This window comes from Scyliorhinus canicula, chromosome 14, assembly GCF_902713615.1.
Source record: "Scyliorhinus canicula chromosome 14, sScyCan1.1, whole genome shotgun sequence".
NCBI classification, from domain to species: domain Eukaryota; kingdom Metazoa; phylum Chordata; class Chondrichthyes; order Carcharhiniformes; family Scyliorhinidae; genus Scyliorhinus; species Scyliorhinus canicula.
Window position 1 is genome coordinate 70,385,436 of NC_052159.1, and position 23,852 is coordinate 70,409,287.

The 23,852-nt window shown below is 47.3% G+C and overlaps 1 protein-coding gene across 1 annotated transcript in view; it reads right to left on the reverse strand.

The window, feature by feature from the left end:
- LOC119977336 (PC3-like endoprotease variant B) overlaps positions 1-23,852 on the reverse strand; it is a 1,015,536-nt gene that overhangs the window by 601,529 nt on the left and 390,155 nt on the right. Inside the window, exon 4 of the mRNA XM_038818121.1 lies at positions 8,925-9,042. Within this exon, the coding sequence (XP_038674049.1) occupies positions 8,925-9,042 (118 nt within the window). The remainder of the gene's footprint in view (positions 1-8,924; positions 9,043-23,852) is intronic.

Below are 23,852 nucleotides of genomic sequence, written 5' to 3' on the forward strand. Positions count from 1 at the left end.
CAGAGGAGATTTAGGGTTGTTTTCCTTGGAGACAGTGATCATAACTCTGTTACATTCAAGATTATTATGGAAAAGGACAACAATGGGCCTGAGATCAAAGAGAAGAACCGGGTGACCCCCCGGTGGCAGAGGTCATAATGCAGAGCCTGGAGTCGGTCTACTTGTGCGCTGGCACGTGTACCGTGGGATAGGGCATCAGGGGGCTCATTGAGCTTCCCCAGGCGATACAAGATCTTGTAGTTATCTGTGTAGAGCTCGATCCTCCATCTCAGGATCTTGTCATTTTTGATCTTGACCCGCTGCGTTTTGTTAAACATGAAGGCACCGACCGTTGGTCAGTGAGGAGAGTGAATCTCCTGCCGGCCAGCTAATGCTCCAATGTCGCACAACTTCCACAATGGCTTGGGCCTCCTTTTCGATAGAGGAGTGCCGAATTTCAGAGGCATGGAGGGTGCGGGAAAAGAAAGCCACGGGTCTGCCCGCCTGGTTGAGGGTGGCGGCCAGAGCTACGCCTGATGCATTGCTCTCCACCTGAAAGGGGAGGGTCTCGTCGACTGCGTGCATCATGGCCTTGGCGATGTCCACCTTGATGTGGTTGAAGGCCTGGTGGGCCTCGGCCGTCAGGGAAAAAACTGTGGACTTGATGAGTGGGCGGGCCTTTTCCGCATAATTCGGGACCCACTGGGCGTAATACGAGAAAAACCCCAGTCATCATTTCAGGGCCTTGGGGCAGTGGGGGAGAGGGAGTTCCAGGAGGGGGCGCAGTCGGTCGGGGTCGGGCTCTAGGACTCCATTTTCCACTACGTAGCCAAGGTTGGCTAAGCGGTTGGTGCGGAACACGCATTTCTCCTTATTGTAGGTGAGGTTAAGGAGTTTGGCGGTGTGGAGGAATTTTTGGAGGTTTGCGTCGTGGTCCTGCTGATCGTGGCTGCAGATGGTGACATTATCTAGGTATGGAAAGGTGGCCCGCAGCCCGTACTGGTCAACCATTTGGTCCATTTCTCGCTAGAAGACCGAGACCCCATTGGTGACGCCGAAGTGAGCTCTAAGGAAATGATAGAAGCAGCCATCTGCTTTAAAGGCAGTGTATTGGCAGTCCTCCGGATGGATGGGGAGCTGGTGGTAGGCGGACTTCAAGTCTATTGTAGAGAAGACTCGATACTGCGCAATCCGATTGACCATGTAAGATATACGTGGGAGGGGGTACGCGTCGAGCTGTGTGTACCATTGATGGTCTGACTGTAGTCAATGACCATCCTGTGCTTCTCCCCAGTCTTCACTACCACCACTTGAGCTCTCCAAAGGCTGTTACTGGCCTCAATAATCCCCGCCCGCAGAAGCCGTTGGACCTCCGACTTGATGAAGGCCCTGTCCTGCGCACTGTACCGTCTGCTCTGAGTGGCGACGGGCTTGCAGTTTGGGGTGAGGTTTGCAAACAATGAAGGTGGATCGACAGTGAAGGTGGATAAGCCCCCGACAGACTCAATCTGTAATGGTTTTCTTCACCCCTGGATTATTTTTTAAACGGGGGTGAATGTGGTAAACACCACTAGTAACACACTCGCACTATCCCAAATCACACCCAATTGCCCTATCGTCTGTCCGCCCCCCTGGCTTTTCAAAGTGGCTGGACCTTTAAACATATCTGATCTACAGCAGCTAGCATTGTTAAAAATAAAAGGTGTGTGGGTTACTTACCTTTTGAGTTTCCCTCGCAGGCCTCAGGCGCATACTGTGTTGGACTGATCTCACCCAGCCTGAGTCAGAAGGTCAGGCGGTTTATGGGCAGATTCATTTGAGGATAAGCAACTAGGAGTGGAGTGGCAATCCGTCTCAACTGCCACTCCGCCGGTTATGGCCAAAGATTCAGTCTTCAAGTAGTGTGCCAACCATGAGCATTCGTTGCTTTAAAATATTTTTCTTTGCATGTATCAGGCTTTAGTCTATTTTTTCATTGTTCCTTTCTCTCATTTTGTATTCATTTTATTGGCTTGCTCTGCTTCTGTGATTTTCACACTTCAGCAAAGACACAATGTTTCTTGGTTCTTCTTGTTAAACATTAACAAACGTGGCTGTAGATTCTTAGGGACGAGGTAACAGATTTCAAACATGATCATTAAACTTGGCAAAATACTTTCACACCACACGAGTGAAATGCAAGCTGCATCAAAATCCAATCTTTTGGCTTCCAGTCAAAAGTTTGAAAGCTGCACAGTGGAACACATTTATCAGCTCTAAAGACAAAGCTGACTCTGCGAGGACTCAGTGTGGATAACTGGCCACTGGAGAATCAGAGTTTTACTTAAAGATCTAAACTAAGTTTAACGTGCCTACAGCCTAATTGAATTTATTTTTGGGTCTAAAGTATTGTGAGTGACTCTGATGTTAGCATATCATAATCCTATTTTCAGTAATGTTTTATGCATTACAACACTGACACTTTTACTACTTCACTGTAAATCAGAAGAGGGGAATTTCTGCAATTTAAAACAATGCTGTTGCCATGGTTAGCAAATGTCTTATCATGTCTATACACAGGGCTGATCGGCAACACGATGAGGTCGTCCCCATAGGTGACAGCATAAGGCTCCTGAATTTTAATTTTACATGCAGATGAAAATAAGAAAATGTGGCAAACATTAGATTCCCGGAAACTTCCAGTGACATTTGTTTTCTTCATTCACTGGATGTGGACTTCACTGGCTAAGCCAGTATTCATTGCCCATCCCTAGTTTCCTTCGAGAAGGTGGTGGTGAGCTGCCTTTTCAAACCGCTACAATCCATGTGGTGTAGGTACATCCGGAGTGCTGTTTGGGAGGGAATTTTAGGATTTTGACCCAGCGACAGTGAAGGAATGGCAATATATTACCATGTCAGCATGGTGAGTAACTTGGAGAGGAACATCCAGCTGGTGGTGTTCCTAGGTATCTGCTGCCCTCGTGTTTCTAGATGGCAGTGGACTTGGGTTTGGGAGGTGTTGCTAAGAAGCATGGGGAGTTTCTGAAGTGCATCTTGTAGATCGTACATACTGCTTCTACTGTGTGGCATTGGTAGAGGGAGTGAATGTTTGTGGATGGAGTGCCAATCAAGCGGGCTGCTTTGTTTTAAATGGTATCGAGCTTCTTGAGGGTTGTTGAGCTGCACACATCTAAAGAAGTGGAGAGTATTCCATCACACTCCTGATTTGTACCTTGTGAGTTATTCACTACAGGATTCCCAGCCTCTGACCTTCTCTTATAGCCACAGTATTTATTTGGCGAGTCCAGTTCAGTTTCTGATCAATGCTAAGCCCCAAGATATTGATAGTGGGGGACCATCTCAGTCTTCCTGAATTGGTCAATTTAAAAAATATTTTCTCAACACTGTTGCTGAAATAGTCTTTAATTTTACAGTGGTAAGGTTCCTAAGATGTCACATATATTTTTCTAACCACAAATTAACCAGACACAACCATAGTAGATAACAACCAAGTGCTATATCTGTTTGCCAATTCATTCTTTCTTTTCTTCTATTATCTCTTCTGTATTTGTGTAAACTTTACTTTTTGACATTATAACCAATTTCAATATTTTTGAAGAAATAGAACTTGCATTCATTTTGCATATCTTATAACTTCAAGGTCCCAAAGTGCTTTGCAGCCAATTAAGTACTTTTGGAAATGGGGAGTTGGTGGTAAAGTCACTGGGGTAGTAGTCCAGAGGCCCAGGCTAATGCTGTGGGATCAAAGGTTCTCAAGCTTGTGGAATATACATTTAATTAATTAAAGCAAAATCTAGATTTGGAAGCTGGTCTCAGTAAGAAGAACTAACACTAATTGCTGGAAAAACCCAACTGGTTCACTCGTTTCCATTTGGGAAGGTAATTTGCTGTCTTTACCTGGTCTGGACTAGAAGTGGCTCCAAGCCCACAGCAATGTGGGTGACTCTGAACAGCTCTCAAGGGCATTTAGGAATAGACCTGGCCAGTGATGCTCATATTGCACAAACAAATTTTTTTTAAATGTAGCCATTGTCATGATATAGGAAATGTGGCAGCCAGAGTGTGCACGGCAGACTCCCAGAAACAGCAATATGCCTTTCTTTAAAAGATAATAAATTTGGTTACATTCCCCTTTTATTTGATCTGATTATTTGAGGCCCTGCTGTATATTTCAAAGGTGCCCAGATTAGAAAAAAAATGACTGACTGAAAACCACTTATGACAGCCTCCTTTTCTTCCAAGCAAAGCCTAATACTTAGAGGATTAATGCAATCATATATCTATGGCAATCAAGCCAATCCCCTTCATCCTTCAAGAAAGCAGCAGCCTACTTATACCCGGATGAGATAACTCAGTAATGAACAATCAAAGGTTATGAGGGAGATTGCAAAAGTTTACATTACAGTATAATTACAGTGTGCAACAACACAAACTTGTTACAGCAACCAATAAGAAAACTTTCAGCATAGCATTTGAACTAAGTCTGCCAACCTACTCCCTGGTGTACAAATGTTGTTGTTTTCAGTAAATTAGACAGGTGGGATGTATCACATATAATGGAGATTTTCTACTGTGTGATAACAAGGAAGGTGTAAATCATATGATTGGGCAGTATCAAAATATATTTATGAAAGGGAAATCATATTTATAGCAAGCTAGATAAGGTGAAACCAGTAGATGTTCTATATTTGGATTTTCAATAGTATTTGCTAATTATCCACAAGATTATTATTAATAATAATAATAATAATAATCGTTATTAGTGTCACAAGTAGGCTTACATTAACACTGCAATTAAATCACTTTGAAAATCCCCCAGTCTCCACACGGCGCCTGTTCGGGTAAACAGACGGAGAATTCAGAATGTCCAATTCACCTAACAAGCACATCTTTAGGGACTTGTGGGGAGAAACCGGAGCACCCGGAGGAAACCCATGCAGACACGGGGAGAACATGCAGACTCCACACAGACAGTGACCCAAGCCAGGAATGGAACGCTGGGTCCTGACGCTGTGAAGCAACAGTGCTAGCCACTGTGCTACCAGAAGGACTGCTGCATAAATTAGTGTGGATTGAGGATTGATTTACAGACAGAAAAATATTAGAAAAAGCTTGTAATATTTGAGTTGCAGGCTGTGATGTGCGAGAGATCAGGAGGATCAATGCGTGGGTTTTAGCTATTTACAATCTATATTAATGACTTAGAGGAAGGAATCAAGTGTAATTTATCCACGTTTGCTGATGATACAAAGTTAGGTGGGAAAACAAGCTTTGGGGAGGATACCAAGGCCAAGGTGATGGACGGAAGCCCGTATCGCAAGGACTTGTTGTTGAGTCTTGTTGTTGAGCCCTGTATCATAAAAATAAGTTCTTTGGAGATAGCATCTCCCACCCTGCCCACTACCTGTTTACTACTCGGCCACAGCACACAAGGACATGGGCTGATGGCCGCGAAACTACAGGGCATTAGAGAAGCTTCCCCAAAGGACTTTGGGGAGCAGTCACGAAAATGCTGTACCTGGGACCAAAGGACACACCCAAGGCAGTGCTACCAGAATCATCAGTATGCGTATTGCCTAGGCTGGAAGCAAAAGCTACCTCAGGCTCACGCCCTGCATATCCACTACCCCAAATAGGATGAGCTAATGCAGTTGAACTGCATCACCATCCCCAAACTTGCACCAATCAAAATTGAACTCTGGGTTAATGGTCAAACATTGGAAATGGAAGTGGACTTTGGAACCGCTGTCACCATGAAGCAGACATCACACCCCTATGCCTGCGGGACACCAGGGCCAGGTTGGCCACGTACACGGGGGAGCCTCTTTGAATTGTAGGAACCACCGTGACCTCAGTCGCCTATGGACAACAAGGACCAGGACCCAGCTTCTGGGCAGAGACTGGCTGCAAAAACTTCAATTGGACTAGCAGCAGATCTTAAGATGCAAACCGGGGGCCAATATGATGTCATTGGGAAAAATCCCGAGGTGTTTCAGGAGGGCCTTGGCAAAATAAAAGGCGCAAGAGTAAAGATCTACATGGGCTCGGAGGCCTTGCCCAAATATTTCAGTGCATGACAAAGGTTGAACTTGTGCGTCGAGAGCGCCTTGGCGTAATACACCAAGTACAGTTTGCAGAATGGACTGCAGTGGTGGTTGCAGAACTAAAACGCAATAAGTCAGTCTGCCTTTGCAGAGACTATAAACTGACGGTCAACAGAGCCTCCCACCTTGACCGTTATCCATGCGGCATATTGAAGATCTTAATGCAAAGCTGGCTAGAGGCCACACGTTTACCAAGCTGGACATGAGCCACCATCTGGAGCTCGAGTTGTTGTTCCTCATACTGGGCAGCATGCAAGTGACCTACACTGGTCATCCTGGAGTCTCACAGATGAAGATGCTCGCAAGGAGCTATGCCTGGTGGCCGGGGCTTGATTCCGACATTGAAAGTTTGGTGAAACAGTGCCCGTCATGTCAGGAGAATCAGCCTTGCTACACCCTTGGGAATGGCCAGGAAGGCCTAGGGTACAGGATCTTGATTGTTCCTCAATCTAAATGGGTGGACATACATCGGATGTCCTCCACGACATCCAGCTCAATTATAGAAAAATTCCGGCAATCATTTTGCAGTAATGGGACACCAGAGGTCCTTGTGTCAGACAATGTGGCCCCGTTCATCAGTTGAGAATTCCAGGAATTTGCAAAGTCGAAGAGGATGAAACAAATTCAGATGGCACCCTACCATCCATCTTCTAATGGCTTGGCTGAATGAGCGGTCCAAGCGTTTAAAAACAGTTTCAAGAAACAGACCCCAGGCTTGCTTGACCGCTGGCTCGGTTCCTTTTCAAATACAGGACCATGCCACATGTAACAACAGAGGTTAGAGCAGTGGAATTGCTAATGTACTGACACCTCCGAACCAGACTCAGTCCACTGTTTCCCAACCTAAGTGGGAAAATTGGATCAAAACAGGAGGCTCAGGTGACGGATAAGACTTTCAGCCCTGGAGATATGTTTATATTCGCAATTTTGAATATGGGTCCCCTTGGATTAGGATTGCTGCCTCACAGCACCAGGGATCTGTTCGTCCCGGGAAAGCATTATATGCTGCGGATGCAACTTTACTTTTGGGTTAAAATAAAATTTGGTTTAACCTTTATCTCCCTGTCTCCTGGATTACTACAGAAGGATACATTCATCTTAGAGGAAATGATGCTAAGTTGTTGAGTTTATTCCAGACAAGAGATCGGTAGATTTTTTGGATACTCAGGGAACCAAGGGACATCTGAATAGTGCGGAAAGGTGGAGTTGAGGTAGAAGGTCAGCTATGATCATGTTGAATGACAAACATGCTTAATAGGTTGAATGGTCTCTTCATGTTTCGAGTTCTTATGTTCTTAAGTTCAGTGGAGGAGGGCAACATTAATGGGTTAATTTTCTCCACATGCTCTTTTTAGTGCCTCAGTTAACGTGTTTATATAAATTGCCCAATGATCTCGTTTCATAATGAAAGGCAGAATATATATGTTAAAATAACGCAGGCAGACATTTCAGGCATCTGTGTTAACCCGGGCATTAAAAATAGCCCTGGCAAAGAAATGTAAACCAGAAATGCACGGCATACATTACACATCCAAAGAAAATTCAGTTGAGCTGCAGTTAAGATGCTCATGTCACAGTTCAGTGACTGTGGTTTCTCAGTCCTAGCCCTGGCTGACAATTGAACTTCCCAATATGTGCGATATGAGCTTTGCCAGTTACCAGCTGGATTGCTCGGTGGGACATTCCACCTCAAGGAAGAGTAACAAGTAATTTGCATACTATGGAAAGAGTATCTAATTTATTGAGATACAGAATAACGCAGGAGACACAGGGGCCTATGGCCCTTCCCGACCCTCTCTGCCACTGGCTCTGCAAGAAATGAGCTTCCGTCAAGGGAAAATAGGTTTGAAACAAAATTCAAGGGGAATCTAAATAAAGTGTGCATTAGTGCCAAAGAGTAAATTCAGTAGTTTAACTGAACAAGGCAATAGTTTATCGATAAGATGTATTGATCAAAAGTAGGTCATTCAGCCCTTCAGGTCTGCTCCGCCATTCGATAAGATCATGGTTGCTCTGGTTGTAGCCTTAACTCCACTTTCCTGTCTGTTTCCCATAAGCCTTAACTCTCTTAACAATCAAAAATCTGTCTAACAGCTTTGAATATATTCAATGGCAGAGTCTCCACTCCTCTCTGGGGAAGAGAATTCCAAAGACTAATGGCCCTTTGAGAGAAGAAACTCCCCCTTATCTTCGCCTTAAATGGGAGACCCCTTACTTTTAAACCGTGCCCCCTAGTTCTAGACCTCCCAGGAGAGGAAACATCCTCCCAGCATCTACCCTGTCAAGCCCCCTCAGAATCTTTAATGTTTCAATAAAATCACTTCTCTTTCTTCAAAACTCCAATATCGGCCCACTGGGAGACACAATTTATATTAAGTTAGAAAAACTAGAACAAAGGAGCATAAGCCAACATGTTATAACCACAACAAATTATCCCAGTTTTTAATGTGTTATATATAAAGATTCTAAACATATACTCGGGTTCTGAAATTCTGGTGAAAGTACACGGATTAAAAATATTGATTCAGGTCCCTGGGGAAGAAAGAAGGAAAAGGGTTTGGGCCAAGCCCAAGAATTACTTGATGCTTATTGAAGCTACATTTAAGATAAGGATCTCACAGTACAAATGTACAGACATTAACTGCCCTGGAAAAAATTATGGCTACATCAAATAAAGCACAAAACTGAATTCAAAACAATGTCATCACAAGAGCATATCTTTGGAAAACTGTAACAATGGCTGGGTTTAAAAAATGTAGCTGTCAGATCCCTTATGGCTCTTATAATGGTGAATTATATCATGCAGTTTTACACTCAGAGTTTGTGTTATTTATCACTTACCTAGTGTTTCAAAGAATGAGCTGAAGCTCCCATCTTTGGACAGGAATGGAAGATCAGGTAATACAACTTTGTTTCGTTTTTCCACTTCATGAGTTTCTTGCTGTTCTGCCCACTTGACCTAAATGGAAGAACGAATGTCTAAAATTAGGATACAGTTTAAAAACTATCAACTTTACTATTTCATTTACAACCTGATTTATATCATTTATTTGGGACTAATTTGCTATTAAACAAGGACACGCCTAATATCTCCCATCCCATCCTTTCATAAACACAAGTCATATTTCAAATTTAAAATAAAATAAAAATCTACATTACATTTGCAAGCTGTACATTTTTACCACAGTACATAATATCTATCGTAAATTATCATACACCTGTCCACCAGAGTGTTCTGTTTTGTGAACTGAGGTACCTTTTGTTACCTTTTGAGAATAGCCAATCTTCAGCCATTGTCACAGAGCCCTCTAGTGTTATCACAAGGAATTTGTTTGAAACAACAGCTTCCGAAACAGCCACCAATATTATTGCCACAGAAAGAGAAATGTATTCCTCAACACTCACTGAGCTGACGTTAAAATATTTACTGTTCTTTTATATGAATAGAACTTTTGTTACATATAACAAGGTAAATCTCTAAGCTTTTTGTGACTTTCTTTAGCCTTAGCCAATCATATTTGCAAAATTCACGTTTTCCTTCCTTCCATTCCCCCGCCATTATATTTTGTAGTCCAGGTCGGGTATCCCTTATCTAAAACCCATGGGGCTGATTGCATTCGAATTTCAGATCATTTTGGTTTTAGATATCGCATGTAGGCCTAGTCCTACTTATGTTACAATGACCAAAGTAAATAAAATGGCTGGGAAAATGAGATGTACCACTGAATAACAAATATAGGGTGCCTGTAATAAGTTTCCATCTGCAGTGCCATCTGCGATTCTGCTTGTAGGAGAGGTTTTGAAAGGCAAACGGAGCAGACAAACAACTAGATTACTCATGGTAAAGGTCAGGCGCGGGAGGCGAGTTTTGTATCGGCTCGGGTAATAGACTTCCTGCGCTAAAGGATGACGATTTTCAAAAAAAGTGTTTTTTGGATGTGTTGGGTTTTCAGATTTACAGATGAAGGATACTTAACCTGCACTGTGGTACCAAATTGCTCACTCTGCAGACATCAGCAGTGTTGTTAAAATTTACATTAGAAACAATGTTGGGATCAAATGCATAGTTGACATTTTGGGCCGAGTTGTTAATGATTTCTGGATCCCCACATTGAGTTAAAATAATGACAGAGGCAGATTATTTTCACCTAAAATAGCTTCTATACATTAAAGCAGTGGAATAAATGTGTTACCTGACAAAACATTTAACTTGTTGCCACATGGTATCGATCCTTTTGATATTCTAAGCTAACTGAGGGATTAAGCAATATTACAATTAATGGGGGGCTGGATTCCTCGCCGTCGGGAGTCTCTGCTTTGCCAGCAGCCCGGGGGTTTCCCAATGGCATGGTCACTGTCTGTGTAGAGTCTGCACGTTCTCCCCGTGTCTGCGTGTGTTTCCTCTGGGCGTTTTCCCCCTCAAGTCCCAAAAACATGCTGGTTACATGAATTGTCCCTCGTTGTAACCAATCAGGCCCGGAGTGTGGCGACTAGGGAATTTTAAAAGTAACTTCATTGCAGTGTTAATGTAAGCCTACTTGTGACACTAATAAAGATTATTATTATTAACTTTGTCATAGAAATGATCTGTCCATCAATGTGTGACTTGTTCCGCATATCAGTGCGGAGTGCATATCCACCCAGGAGCCGCAGCTGTGCAAGTACTCCCGCACAGCCCAATCTCACCAAAACCAAACGTTGGCTTCACATATTTCACTGCCGCTCAAGGTGCAGTTGGACATCCTTGACTTCCAGCATGTTTGACCCATGGTGACATGCCAGTTATACACAGCACTCACCACACCAGCAACAAAAGCATCAGCAAACTGCAAAAGCATTTCTTCAGTGACGTTAGCAGGTGATCCATTTGGAACAATGTCATGCACCATGTCCTACAGCATCATCTTGCTTCAAACTGTATTTCTTGAGAACCTTCTGGACTCCCCCTAAACCCAGTGTTCCAGGACCCAGGTATCTTAGAAAAAATTGTCCTTCTCTCTAGCTTACATGAAATGAAGGAAACAGCAACTTCAGCCTCCAGGCATCTGCAGCCACCAGCAGGAGCAAGCAGCAAACACAACCTGGAGCTGTGAAGTGTTCTCACAACTAACAACGCCGATTTCTCATTAGTCATAGCCTTCAGCTGTGCAGCTGGAAGCTGCTCACAGTTAAAGGGAGTTAAAATGACCTTCAGCATAGAACCAAGAGCAGGGCTCTGTTCTGGAAGTATGTGGAAGGACAGGCAGAAGCTGCAGTTCACTATCATGGGTATCCACAATATTTAAAAATGGTTTGAAAGCCTCACAGATGAACAGTAGATGAGGTACCAGCCACAGTTCCAGTGTTCGTACATTTGATGAATTTTCAAGTCTTTGATGCAGAAACAGAACATTCCATTACTAAGTCTCGCAAACCCAGCAAAGATGACAGATCCAACAATATCACAAAGCAGCACTTCAATATTGAAATGTGCCACAATGGGCGAGGTATTATTTTTTAACCTCTGGGGCCTTGATTTAAATTCAGTTCACCCAACTGGTTGAACATCTCTCTCTGCAGTGTGTGCTCGGCTCTTGGGCGAAACAAGTTGAGATATCCTCAACCTAGTTTCAGGGGGCTCAAGCTACAGCACAGAACTGCACTAAATTTGAACTCTTCTTCACAGTAGCTTCTGTTGGAAGCATTTTTTAAGTTGAAGTATATTATTGGAGCAGAATAGACGGAGCAACATCCTGCCCCTTTCAATTGAAGAAGAGGTAAAAACAAACTTGTCCACTGAACCTATGCTATACCTGATCTGGGAGTATTTTAATGATGATGGTGGGAGACAAAGGGAGTTACTTCATACTTCAGTACTCGCATCCCTGCCATGTTGAGCACAAAATGTTCAGTGGCATCTGTATATTTAAAAGTAAACCAGTAAGTTTGTTCAATGTCTTACTTTAAAATTGTGAATTTAATGCTGCATGCATATGAATTTTTTAAAAAAGTGAAATTATGCTTCCTGAGCAAAGGTGATCACTACAGTCCATTGTGCTCGTCTTTAACTGCTATTGGGAGGGAATGCATTTCATAATTTCATTACATTATATTTTTCCAGAAGTCTTGAAAAAATATTGTATATATATTAATTATGCACTTGTATTAATGAAATACTAACATTTTTCTCTGTCGGGATGTCCAGTCATGAAGAAATTGAACTTTTTGAATGGTGTGTCTTCCTGGATGGTGCACAACTGTAAACTTTAAAATGGAAGACTGGTCAACCAAGTGAGGGCACTTAGTTATGCGTTCAATGTAGTCCCAGTTCCAGCCTCATTTATGGTTTGTAAGCAAAATTGGTGGAAGTTATGAACTTGATGTGTGCAGTAGCATTAGATCATTCACCCATACCTAGGTGTATATGATACTACAATGATGCATGCAGTGTAATTGTGATAAATCCATTTTCTCTGTGTCATTATCTGCCCAAAAAATGAAAAAGCAGCACATAACGGAGTTCTTCAGTCCCAACAGTGTCACCAGGAGCAGTGGCAACAATTGGGACTGCTACCAGGCAGAAACAAAAACAACGGAGGAGGCTCCAGAAGCCAGGTAGGTTTGGACAGGAACACTGGCGCCAGTCAGTCAGGCACCAGTGAGGGTGGAAGAGGCGGTACTTTGTGAGCAGAGTGGGTGGGAGGGAGATAGTTCTGAGGGGGCAGCCCCGGCCACCAGAGAGTGGCTTCCATGTTTCGCAGGGCGCCTGGTCAGGAAGGCTCCACTCTGAGTATGTGTGGAGGCCCGACTCTCTCCCGATGTGGTGAAGGACTTCCTCACCACTGGTAAAATTAGAAAGTGCCAGAGACAGCAGAAAAGCAAACCACCCCTCACACTCACACATGGTTTATTGCCCCATTTCTCAGAACATTCCATAAACTAACAACCCTAATGTGGCTTAAAGTCAAATTTTGCTTGATAATGCTCCTGTGAAGTGCCTCAAGACATTTTACGACATGAAAGCTAATGCATTAATACAAAGTGTTGTTGTTTTCCTTAATGTGGTTGAATTGATAAATGAGATGATTTAATGTCCACTCTCAATTTGACTTTCAACTGTGTTTCATAATCACAGATATCTTCAGCAGTCTAGTATCATTTGTACAACACTGGTTGGAATCAGTGGAAAGAAATTCCCGTGCTAGTACCTAAAACAAAAGATTTACTTCCCATCAAACAATTTAAAGCTTTGATACTTTCTTTGCCTAATTTGCATTTATTCAGAGTTTATACCACCCTATGGCGTCTAAGCCAGAGTGATTCTTGCTGGTAGGTAAAACCGGTGGACACATATGACCTCTCGCGATTTAGCGTATTAATTATGAATCTGTGGGACTTCCGGTGGCGGCAATGTGGAGCTAAGCCGCACGCTTGGCAGCTCCCGCTTTTTTTGGATTTTCGGGCTCTTTTAAGAGCCCACAACGGCGCTGTTTCGATTTCCCCCCCCCGGGGGGAAACACAGCCAGTGTGCCCTGCAGCCAGTGGATGGACTGGACTCGCAGCAGAGCGGTCTAAAAATCGGTTTTACCTCAGAGAACGGCGAGAGGCAGAAAAGGCAAGATGGTGGCGGGCGGGGAAGCAGCGTGGCAGCTGTGGGCGCGGGAGCAGCAGGAGCTGCTTCAGCGCTCCTTCATGGAGCTCAAAGCCGAGATTCTGGAGCCGTTTAAGGCCTCACTGGACAAACTGGTGGCGACGCAGACGGCTCAGGCCGGGGAGATTCGGGAGCTGCGGCACAAGGCCTCGGAGAATGAGGATGAGCTTTTGGGCCTGGCAGTGAAAGTGGAGTCGCACAAGGCACTGCACAAACAATGGCAGGCGAGGATGGAGGAGATGGAGAACCGCTCCCGCTGGAAGAATCTACGGATTTTGGGCCTCTCGGAGGGGCTGGAAGGTTCGGATTTGGCAGCCTATGTGGTCCTAATGTTAAACTCGCTGATGGGTGCAGGGTCGTTTTGTGGTCCCCTGGAGCTGGAAGGCGCCCATCGAGTGCTGCAGTGGAAGCCCAGGCCGAATGAACCGCCCAGGGTGGTGCTGGTCCGTTTTCACCGCTTGGTTGACCGGCAGTGCGTGTTGAGGTGGGCGAAGAAGGAGAGGAGCAGCAGGTGGGAGAATACGGACGTTCGGATTTTTCAGGACTGGAGCGCGGAGGTGGCGAGGAGAAGGGCCGGCTTCAATCGAGCGAAGGGAGTGCTCCACAGGAAGGGGGTGAAGCTTGGCCTTCTACAGCCGGCTCGCCTCTGGGTCACGTACAAGGACCGCCAGCTCTACTTTGACTCTCCGGAGGAGGCCTGGGCTTTTGTCCAGGCTGAGAACTTGGATTCGGACTGAGGACTGGGTGGCTGGGGGAAAATGTACTTTGCTTGGAGGCTTTGTCCTCTTGGGTATCCTTTTGCCCATTGTGGCTGTATTTGCTGATGGTTGTTTCCTGTTTGTTTTCGCCGTTTTTTCTATTTGAGTTATGGTTATTTGGGTTCTTTCGGTGTTTCTTTGGGGCTGTTGGTTATTCATTGTGGTGGTTTTTTTCCTTGTTTTTTCCACTGGTGGGTTGGGGGGCAGTTTGGGGTCCCGATGGGTCATGTGTCCGTCTTTTTCCCGCTTGTTGGGTCAAGGAGCGGGGCTCGGGTTGGAAGCACGGGCTTTCTTCCCGCGCCGGAGGAATTGGGGCGGGGCCAGCACTGGGAGGGAGGGATTGGCGGCTGGGTTTCATCCGGGTGGGGGGGGGGGGGTCGTGGATATGGTGGGAGTAGCCGGGGTCAGCAGAAGTCAGCTGGCTCACGGAAGTATAATGTTGGGGGTAATGCAGCTCGGGGGGCCCTAGCTTTGGGGGGGGGGGGGGTTGGGGGGTTGGAGGAGAGGGGGGTGTGCTGGGTTGTTGCTGCAGGGACTCTGTGGGAATGGTGGTGAAGGGGGGGGTTGGCCACCGTGGGGAGCGGGCTTGGGGGTTCCCCGGGCACGTGGTGGGTTGAGGAAGGGCTATGGCTGATCGACGAAGAGGGAAGGGGACGGCCCCTCGAGTTCAGTTGGTTACATGGAACGTGAGGGGGCTGAATGGTCCGGTGAAGCGATCCCGGGTCTTGGCTCACTTGAGGGGGCTGGGAGCGGATGTGGCTATGCTCCACGAGATGCACCTCAGGGTTACGGATCAGGTGAGGCTAAGAAAGAGTTGGGTGGGACAGGTGTTTCACTCGGGGCTTGATGCAAAGAACCGTAGGGTGGCAATTTTGGTGGGTAAGAGCCTGTCGTTCGTCGCGTCCAAAGTGGTGGCGGATGGGGCAGGTCGATATGTGATGGTGAGTGGGAGACTTCAGGGGGAGCGGGTGGTCTTGGTTAATGTTTATGCCCCCAACTGGGATGATGCGGGCTTCATGCGGCGAATGCTGGGCCTGATCCCGGACCTGGAGACAGGGGGATTGATTCTGGGTGGGGACTTTAACACGGTGCTGGATCCGGCTCTGGATCGCTCGAAGTCTAGGACGGGCAGAAGGCCGGCAGCGGCCTCGGTGCTGAGGGGGTTCATGGATCAGATGGGAGGGGTGGACCCTTGGAGGTTTTTGAAGCCGGGGGGTAGGGAGTTCTCCTTTTTCTTCCATGTTCAAAAGGCGTACTCCCGGATTGACTTTTTCGTGCTTAGCAGGGCGCTGATCCCGAGTGTGGTGGGGGCGGAGTGTTCGGCGATAGCCATTTCTGATCATGCTCCACATTTGGTGGACCTGGAGCTGGGGGAGGATAAGGATCAACGCCCGCTGTGGAGGTTGGATGTGGGCTTTTGGCAGAGGAGGAAGTGTGCGGTCAGATCCGTAGGGGTACCGAGGGGTATCTGGAAACCAATGACAACGGGGAAGTGCAGATTGGGATGGTTTGGGAAGTGCTAAAGGCAGTAGTTAGAGGGGAGCTGATCTCTATTCAGGCGCACTGGGAGAGGGAGGAGAGGGTCGAGAGGGAGAGGCTGGTGGAGGAGATGGTCAGGGTGGATAGGAGATATGCAGACACCCCGGAGGAGGGGCTTCTGAGGGAGCGGCGCCGTCTCCAAGCGGAGTTTGACATCTTAACCACCCGGAAGGCGGAGGCGCAGTGGAGGAGGGCACAGGGGCAGTGTATGAATACGGGGAGAAGGCAAGCCGGATGTTGGCTCACCAGCTCCAGAAGCGGGAGGCAGCTAGAGAAATTGGGGGAGCCACGGATGCGGGTGGGAACTTAGTGCGGGGTGGGAAGGACATCAATGGGGTGTTCAGATCCTTCTATGAGGGGCTATATCGGGCGGTACCCCCCGGGGAAGCAGGCGGGATGGACCGCTTTTTGGATAAGCTGGAGTTCCCAAGAGTAGGGACGAGCGGGTGGAGGGTTTGGGGGCCCCAATTGAGCTGGAGGAGTTGGGGGAGGCGCTGGGAAGCATGCAGACAGGGAAAGCTCCGGGGCCTGACGGGTTCCCGGTGGAATTTTATAAGAAACTTCCGGATTGGCTGGGCCCGCTGCTGGTGAGGACCCTGAATGAGGCCAGGGAAGGGGGGGCTTTGCCCCCGACGATGTCCAGGGCAATTATCTCTTTGCTCCTGAAGCGGGACAAGTACCCCCTTCAGTATGGGTCTTATAGACCGATCTCGCTCCTTAACGTAGATGTTAAGTTGTTGGCAAAGGTGCTGTCCAGGAGGGTGGAGGATGTGGTCCCGACGGTGATTCATGAGGACCAAACGGGGTTTGTAAAGGGGAGACAATTGAATGCCAACGTGCGGAGGCTCCTGAATGTTATGATGATGGCACCGGTGGTTGGGGAGTCAGAAATAGTGGTGTCCATGGATGCCGAGAAAGCTTTTGATAGGGTGGAGTGGAGTTACCTGTGGGAGGTGTTGCAGAGGTTTGGATTTGGTGAGGGGTTCATTAGCTGGGTGAGGTTGCCGTACAGCTCCCCGGTGGCGAGTGTGGTGACGAATGGGAGGAGGTCAGAGGACTTTCGGCTTTCCAGAGGGACGAGGCGGGGTGCCCCTTGTCTCCCCTGCTGTTCGCGTTGGCAATTGAGCCCCTGGCCATGGCGCTGAGGGACTCGAAGGGTTGGAGGGGGATTGTGCTGGGGGGGGGGGGGGGGGGGGGGGAGCACCGGTTGTCGCTGTATGCAGATGACCTGCTGCTGTATGTCGCGGACCCGGCTGAGGGGATGCCAGAGGTGCTGAGGATACTTGAGGAGTTTGGGGACTTTTCGGGATATAAGCTAAATGTGGGGAAAAGCGAGCTGTTTGTCCTGCACCCGGGGGGTCAGGAGAGGGAGATAGGGGAACTCCCGTTGAGGAGGGCTGCGGGGAGCTTTAGGTATCTTGGGGTCCACGTGGCTAGGACCTGGGGGGCTATGCATAGGCTTAACTTTTTGAGGCTGGTGCGGCAGATGGAGGAGGAGTTCAGGAGGTGGGATGCGCTTCCACTCTCGTTGGTGGGCAGGGTCCAGTCGGTTAAAATAATGGTGCTCCCGAGGTTTTTGTTTCTTTTCCAGTGCCTCCCCATGTTGATCCCAAACGCTTTTTTTAAGAAGGGTGAATAAGTCGATTCTGGGGTTTGTGTGGGCGCGGAAGGCCCCGAGAGTAAGGAGGGTATTTTTGGAGCGAAGAAGGGAGTTAGGGGGCCTGGCACTGCCCAACCTGTGTGGATATTGTTGGGCGGCGAACGTGGCGATGATTCGCAGGTGGGTGACGGAAGGGGAGGGTGATGCATGGAAGAGGCTGGAGGTGGCATCCTGTGCGGGTACAAGTCTGGAGGCCTTGGTGACGGCCCCACTTCCACTCCCCCCGGCTAAGTACTCCACGAGTCCGGTGGTGGTTTCGTCCCTCAAAATCTGGGGACAGTGGAGGCGGCATAGGGGGGAAGTGAAGGCCTCAGTTTGGGCCCCGATACGGGACAATCACCGTTTTGCGCCAGGGAGAACGGGTGGGGGATTTGGGAGTTGGCACAGGGCAGGCATCAGACAGTTTGGGGACCTCTTCTTGGATGGGAAGTTCGCGACTCTGGAGGAGCTGGTGGGGAAGTGGAACCTCCCCCCTGGGAATGCTTTTAGGTATATGCAGGTCAGGGACTTTGTTAAGAGGCAGGTGGAGGAGTTTCCGCGGCTGCCGCCAAGGGGGTGCAGGACAGGGTTCTTTCGGGGACGTGGGTCGGGGAAGGGAAGATCTCGGCTATCTACCAACTGATGCAGGAGGAGGAGGAGACCTCAGTAGATGAGCTCAAAGCGAAATGGGAGGAAGAGCTAGCGGAAGAGATTGAGGATGGGACGTGGTCGGACGCCCTGGAGAGGGTGAATTCTTCCTCCTCTTGTGCACGGCTCAGCCTAATTCAGCTGAAGGTGCTGCATAGGGCTCACATGACGGGGGCAAGGATGAGCCGGTTTTTCAGAGGGGAAGACAGGTGTGGGAGGTGTTCGGGTGGCCCGGCAAACCACACCCATATGTTTTGGGCATATGTTTGGGAGGGGTTTTGGAAGGGGGTGGCAAGGATTTTGTCGGAAGTGGTTGGGTCTAGGGTCAGGCTGGGCTGGGGGCTTGCAATCTTTGGGGTAGCTTCGGAGCCGGGAGTGCAGGAGGCGAGAGAGGCCGGCATTCTGGCCTTTGCGCCTCTAGTAGCCTGGCGCAGGATTCTGTTACATAGAACATAGAACATAGAACACTACAGCGCAGTACGGGCCCTTCGGCCCTCGATGTTGCGCCGACATGTGAAACCATCTGAAGCCTATCTGACCTACACTATTCCATTTTCATCCATATGTCTATCCAGTGACCACTTAAATGCCCTTAAAGTTGGCGAGTCTACTACTGTTGCAGGCAGGGCGTTCCACACCCCTACTACTCTCTGAGTAAAGAAACTGCCTCTGACATCTGTCCTATATCTATCACCCCTCAATTTAAAGCTATGTCCCCTCATGTTGGTCATCACCATCCGAGGAAAAAGACTCTCACTGTCCACCCTATCTAACCCTCTGACTATCTTATATGTCTCTATTAAGTCACCTCTCAGCCTTCTCCTCTCTAACGAAAACAACCTCAATTCCCTGAGCCTTTCCTCGTACGACCTTCCCTCCATACCAGGCAACATCCTAGTAAATCTCCTCTGAACCCTTTCCAAAGCTTCCACATCCTTCCTATAATGTGGTGACCAGAACTGCACGCAGTACTCCAGGTGCGGCCGCACCAGAGTTATGTACAGCTGCAGCATGACCTTGTGGTTCCAAAACTCAATCCCCCTGCTTATAAAGGCTAGCACACCATATGCCTTCTTAACAGCCCTATTAACCTGGGTGGCAACTTTCAGGGATTTATGTACCTGGATGCCGAGATCTCTCTGTTCATCTACACTACCAAGAATCTTGCCATTAGCCCAGTACTCTGCATTCCTGTTACTCCTTCCAAAGTGAACCACCTCACACTTTTCCGCATTAAACTCCATCTGCCACCTCTCAGCCCAGCTCTGCAGCTTATCTATGTCCCTCTGTAACCTATAACATCCTTCAGCACTATCCACAACTCCACCGACCTTCGTGTCATCTGCAAATTTACTAACCCATCCTCCTACACCCTCTTCCAGGTCATTTATAAAAATGACAAACAGCAGTGGCCCCAAAACAGTTCCTTGCGGTACACTACTAGTAACTGAACTCCAGGATGAACATTTGCCATCAACCACCACCCTCTGTCTTCTTTCAGCTAGCCAATTACTGATCCAAACCACTAAATCACCTTCAATTCCATACTTCCTTATTTTCTGCAATAGCCTACTGTGGGGAACCTTATCAAACGCCTTACTGAAATCCATATACACCACATCAACAGCTTTACCCTGATCCACCTGTTTGGTCACCTTCTCAAAAAACTCAATAAGGTTTGTGAGGCATGACCTACCCTTCACAAAACCGTGTTGAGTATCGCTAATCAACTTGTTCTTTTAAAGATGATTATAAACCCTATCTCTTATAACCTTTTCCAACATTTTACCCACAACCGAAGTAAGGCTCACAGGTCTATAATTACCAGGGTTGTCTCTACTCCCCTTCTTGAACAAGGGGACAACATTTGCTATCCTCCAGTCTTCCGGCACTATTCCTGTCGACAAAGACGACATAAAGATCAAGGACAAAGGCTCTGCAATCTCCTCCCTGGCTTCCCAGAGAATCCTAGGATAAATCCCATCTGGCCCAGGGGACTTATCTATTTTGACATTTTCCAAAATTGCTAACACCTCCTCCTTTTGAACCTCAATTCCATCTAGCCTGGTCGACTGAACCTGAGTGTTCTCCTCGACAACATTGTCTTTCTCCAGTGTAAACACTGACGAAAAATATCCATTTAATGCTTCCCCTATCTCCTCTGATTCCACACACAACTTTCCACTACTATCCTTGATTGGCCCTAATCTTACTCTAGTCATTCTTTTGTTCCTGATATACCTATAGAAAGCCTTAGGGTTTTCCTTGATCCTATCCGCCAACGACTTTTTGTGTCCTCTCCTCGCTCTTAACTCTCCCTTTAGGTCCTTCCTGGCTAACTTGTACCTCTCAAGTGCCCTAACTGAGCCTTCATGTCTCATCCTAACATAAGCCTTCTTCTTCCTCTTGACAAGTGCTTCAACTTCCTTAGTAAACCACGGTTCCCTTGCTCGACAACTTCCTCCCTGCCTGACAGGTACATACTTATCAAGGACACGCAGTAGCTGTTCCTTGAAAAAGCTCCACATTTCGATTGTACCCATCCCCTGCAGTTTCCTTCCCCATCCTATACATCCTAAATCTTGCCGAATAGCATCATAATTGCCTTTCCCCCAGCTATAATTCTTGCCTTGCGGTATATACCTATCCCTGCCCATTGCTAAAGTAAACATAACCGAGTTGTGATCACTATCAGCAAAGTGCTCACCTACATCTAAATCTAACACCTGGCCGGGTTCATTACCCAGTACCAAATCCAATGTGGCCTCGCCCCTTGTTGGCCTGTCTACATACTGTGTCAGAAAACCCTCCTGCACACACTGCACAAAAACTGACCCATCTATAGTACTCGAACTATAGTATTTCCAGTCAATATTTGGAAAGTTAAAGTCCCCCATAACAACTACCCTGTTACTCTCGCTCCTGTCGAGAATCATCTTTGCAATCCTTTCCTCTACATCTCTGGAACTATTCGGAGGTCTATAGACAACTCCCAACAGGGTGACCTCTCCTCTACTGTTCCTAACCTCGGCCCATACTACCTCAGTAGACGAGTCCTCAAGCGTCCTTTCTACCGCCGTAATACTTTCCTTGATTAATAATGCCACACCCCCCCCTCTTTTACCACCTTCTCTGTTCTTACAGAAACATCTAAATCATGAAACCTGCAACAACCATTCCTGTCCCTGCTCTACCCATGTCTCCGGAATCGCCACAACATCGAGATCCCAGGTACCAACCCATGCTGCAAGCTCACCCACCTTATTCCGGATGCTCCTGGCGTTGAAGTAGACACACTTCAAACCAGCGTCCTGCTTGCCGGTGCCCTCTTTCGAACTTTTAACCCTATCCCTGACCTCACTACTCTCAACATCCTGTACACTGGGACTACAATTTTGGTTCCCATCCCCCTGCTGAATCAGTGGAGGGATACGCGGCCCCCGAGTTCGGAGACCTGGGTCAACAACATGGCAGGGTTCATCAAGTTGGAGAGGATGAAATTTGCCCCGAGGGGGTCGGTACAGGGGTTCTTTCGGCGGTGGCAGCCCTTTCTCGATTTCCTGCCGAAGGGGTAGAGAGTGGTCAGTCTCTGCAGCAACCCGGGGGGGGGGGGGGGGGGGGGGGGGGGGGGGGGAGATACGGGGGGGGGGGGGGGTTTGGGATCGTTGGGGCGGGGGCGTTTTTGCGGCGGTGGGTTTATGTTATTTTCTTCTTTCTTGTATTGCTATTTGTTATTATTTATTTTGGGGGGAGAGTTCTTTTCTTGTTCTGTTTTGGCGTGGAAACACACCTTGTTTGTCTTAAATTGCGGGGAGAAAATTTGTTATTGTTATTAAAAAAACTTGAATGAAAATTATTATTTTTTTTTTAAATTATGAATCTGTGAGCAGTGCAGTGAATCTCATGGGGAGTGGGTAAGAAGTCTTGGTACATGCCATTATCTCAAGGGGTTCAAAGTCTTGGCACCATATTTAAATGCCATCCGGAAAGCTATTCACTCACTGCAGGCCAGGAGCTCTGTGTTACTCCTCCAAAGTCTTTGTGACCACAGCTCATAGTGGAGAAACTGGCAGATGTGAGAAGTCACATTGTGGGACATATAAAGACACATTTGGCTTTCATTGTGATACCCCCATGGTGTGGCCAATGTCTGCCATTGCAGTGTACTCTGTTCACCATCATCGTGACGTTCTTGAGGCTCTACTGCCTCTTGCTGCTAAGGCCCTTGCATCTCTTGACCCTTTGCCATCCTGCAATGTGCCTTCCTTCTCATCTGGATGAGAGCCATTATCAAGTCAGGGCTGCCTGTAGCCTGCATCGTCAATACCTCAGATACATTAAGTAAGCCTGTCCTTTACAGGTTTCTCACTATCTGAAAGCCACCGTGACTATGCTAAGCCCTGTACAGGACCTTCATCGAGATATGGCACTCCCACTCCACACCTTCTAAATGAAGGGCATCTTGGAGAACCAGAGATGGATGTTCCTCACATTCATACATGAATGCATATGGGTACATTGCTCTTTAACTCTGGTATTAAGGGCACTGTTCACGAAGCCTCCCTCTGGCACTATTCACCTGACACTATCAGCTTTCCTCCACTATCTTCGATACTCTACAGAGACACCATTGTCGTGGCAACATAGAAAGGCTAACCACATGAGCCCTTGTCAGCTATGCTTATTCACCTGGGAGGATGGAGGTTAGGAGTTGTAGGTTACCTGCCCTCCACCAGCCGTGCCTCCTGGAGGTATTCACCTCCCTTCCGCCATTTATCCCTGTTACTGGCTGCAGCCGATGGCAAATGGCACAGGATGAATGGCTTTGCTGGGATCTCGATGTGATGAGACCCATGAGTCAGGAACAGACTTGCTGTCATGTGAGCTTCACCTTTTCAAGGGATCTCATTGACGGACGTTTTTTAAATATTCATTCTGTGGGATGTGGATGTCACTGGCTAGACCAATATTTGTTTTTCTCATCCCTAGCTGCCCTTGAGAACGTGGTGGTGAGCTGTCTTCTTGAACTGCTGCAGTCCATCTGGTGTAGGCACACCCATAACGCTGTTAGGGAGGGAGTTCCAGGATTTTGACTGAGCAACAGTGAAGGAACAGTGATATATTTCCCAGTCAGGATGGTGCGTGACTTGGTGGAGAACCTGCAGATGGTGGTGTTCCCATGTTTCAGCTGCTCTTGTCCTGGGTAGTAGTGGCCATGTTAACTTCAGGGGCTGGACACCAGCTTGCAGATAACAATACATTTGCTCATCTACAAGTGTGGCGGAGGCCCCCTTGTTCACCTCCATTCTAAGTGGCTAACCATTTACGATCAACACAATCATAATTTGGGGCATTTTGCCCACTTTGATGTTGTTTAAACTGTATACTTCAAATTTGTTCTCAGAGTTATTCTGAACACTCTGTACTGGAGTCTGAGTTTTTTTTTGTTGGCTCCTTGTGGTCTCTGCCTTATCTTGCATTTCTTTTGAATGCACCTCTCTTATTGCAGGTATAAGGCATAGTTTCCCTTAATTTACATCTCTTCTGGAGATGAT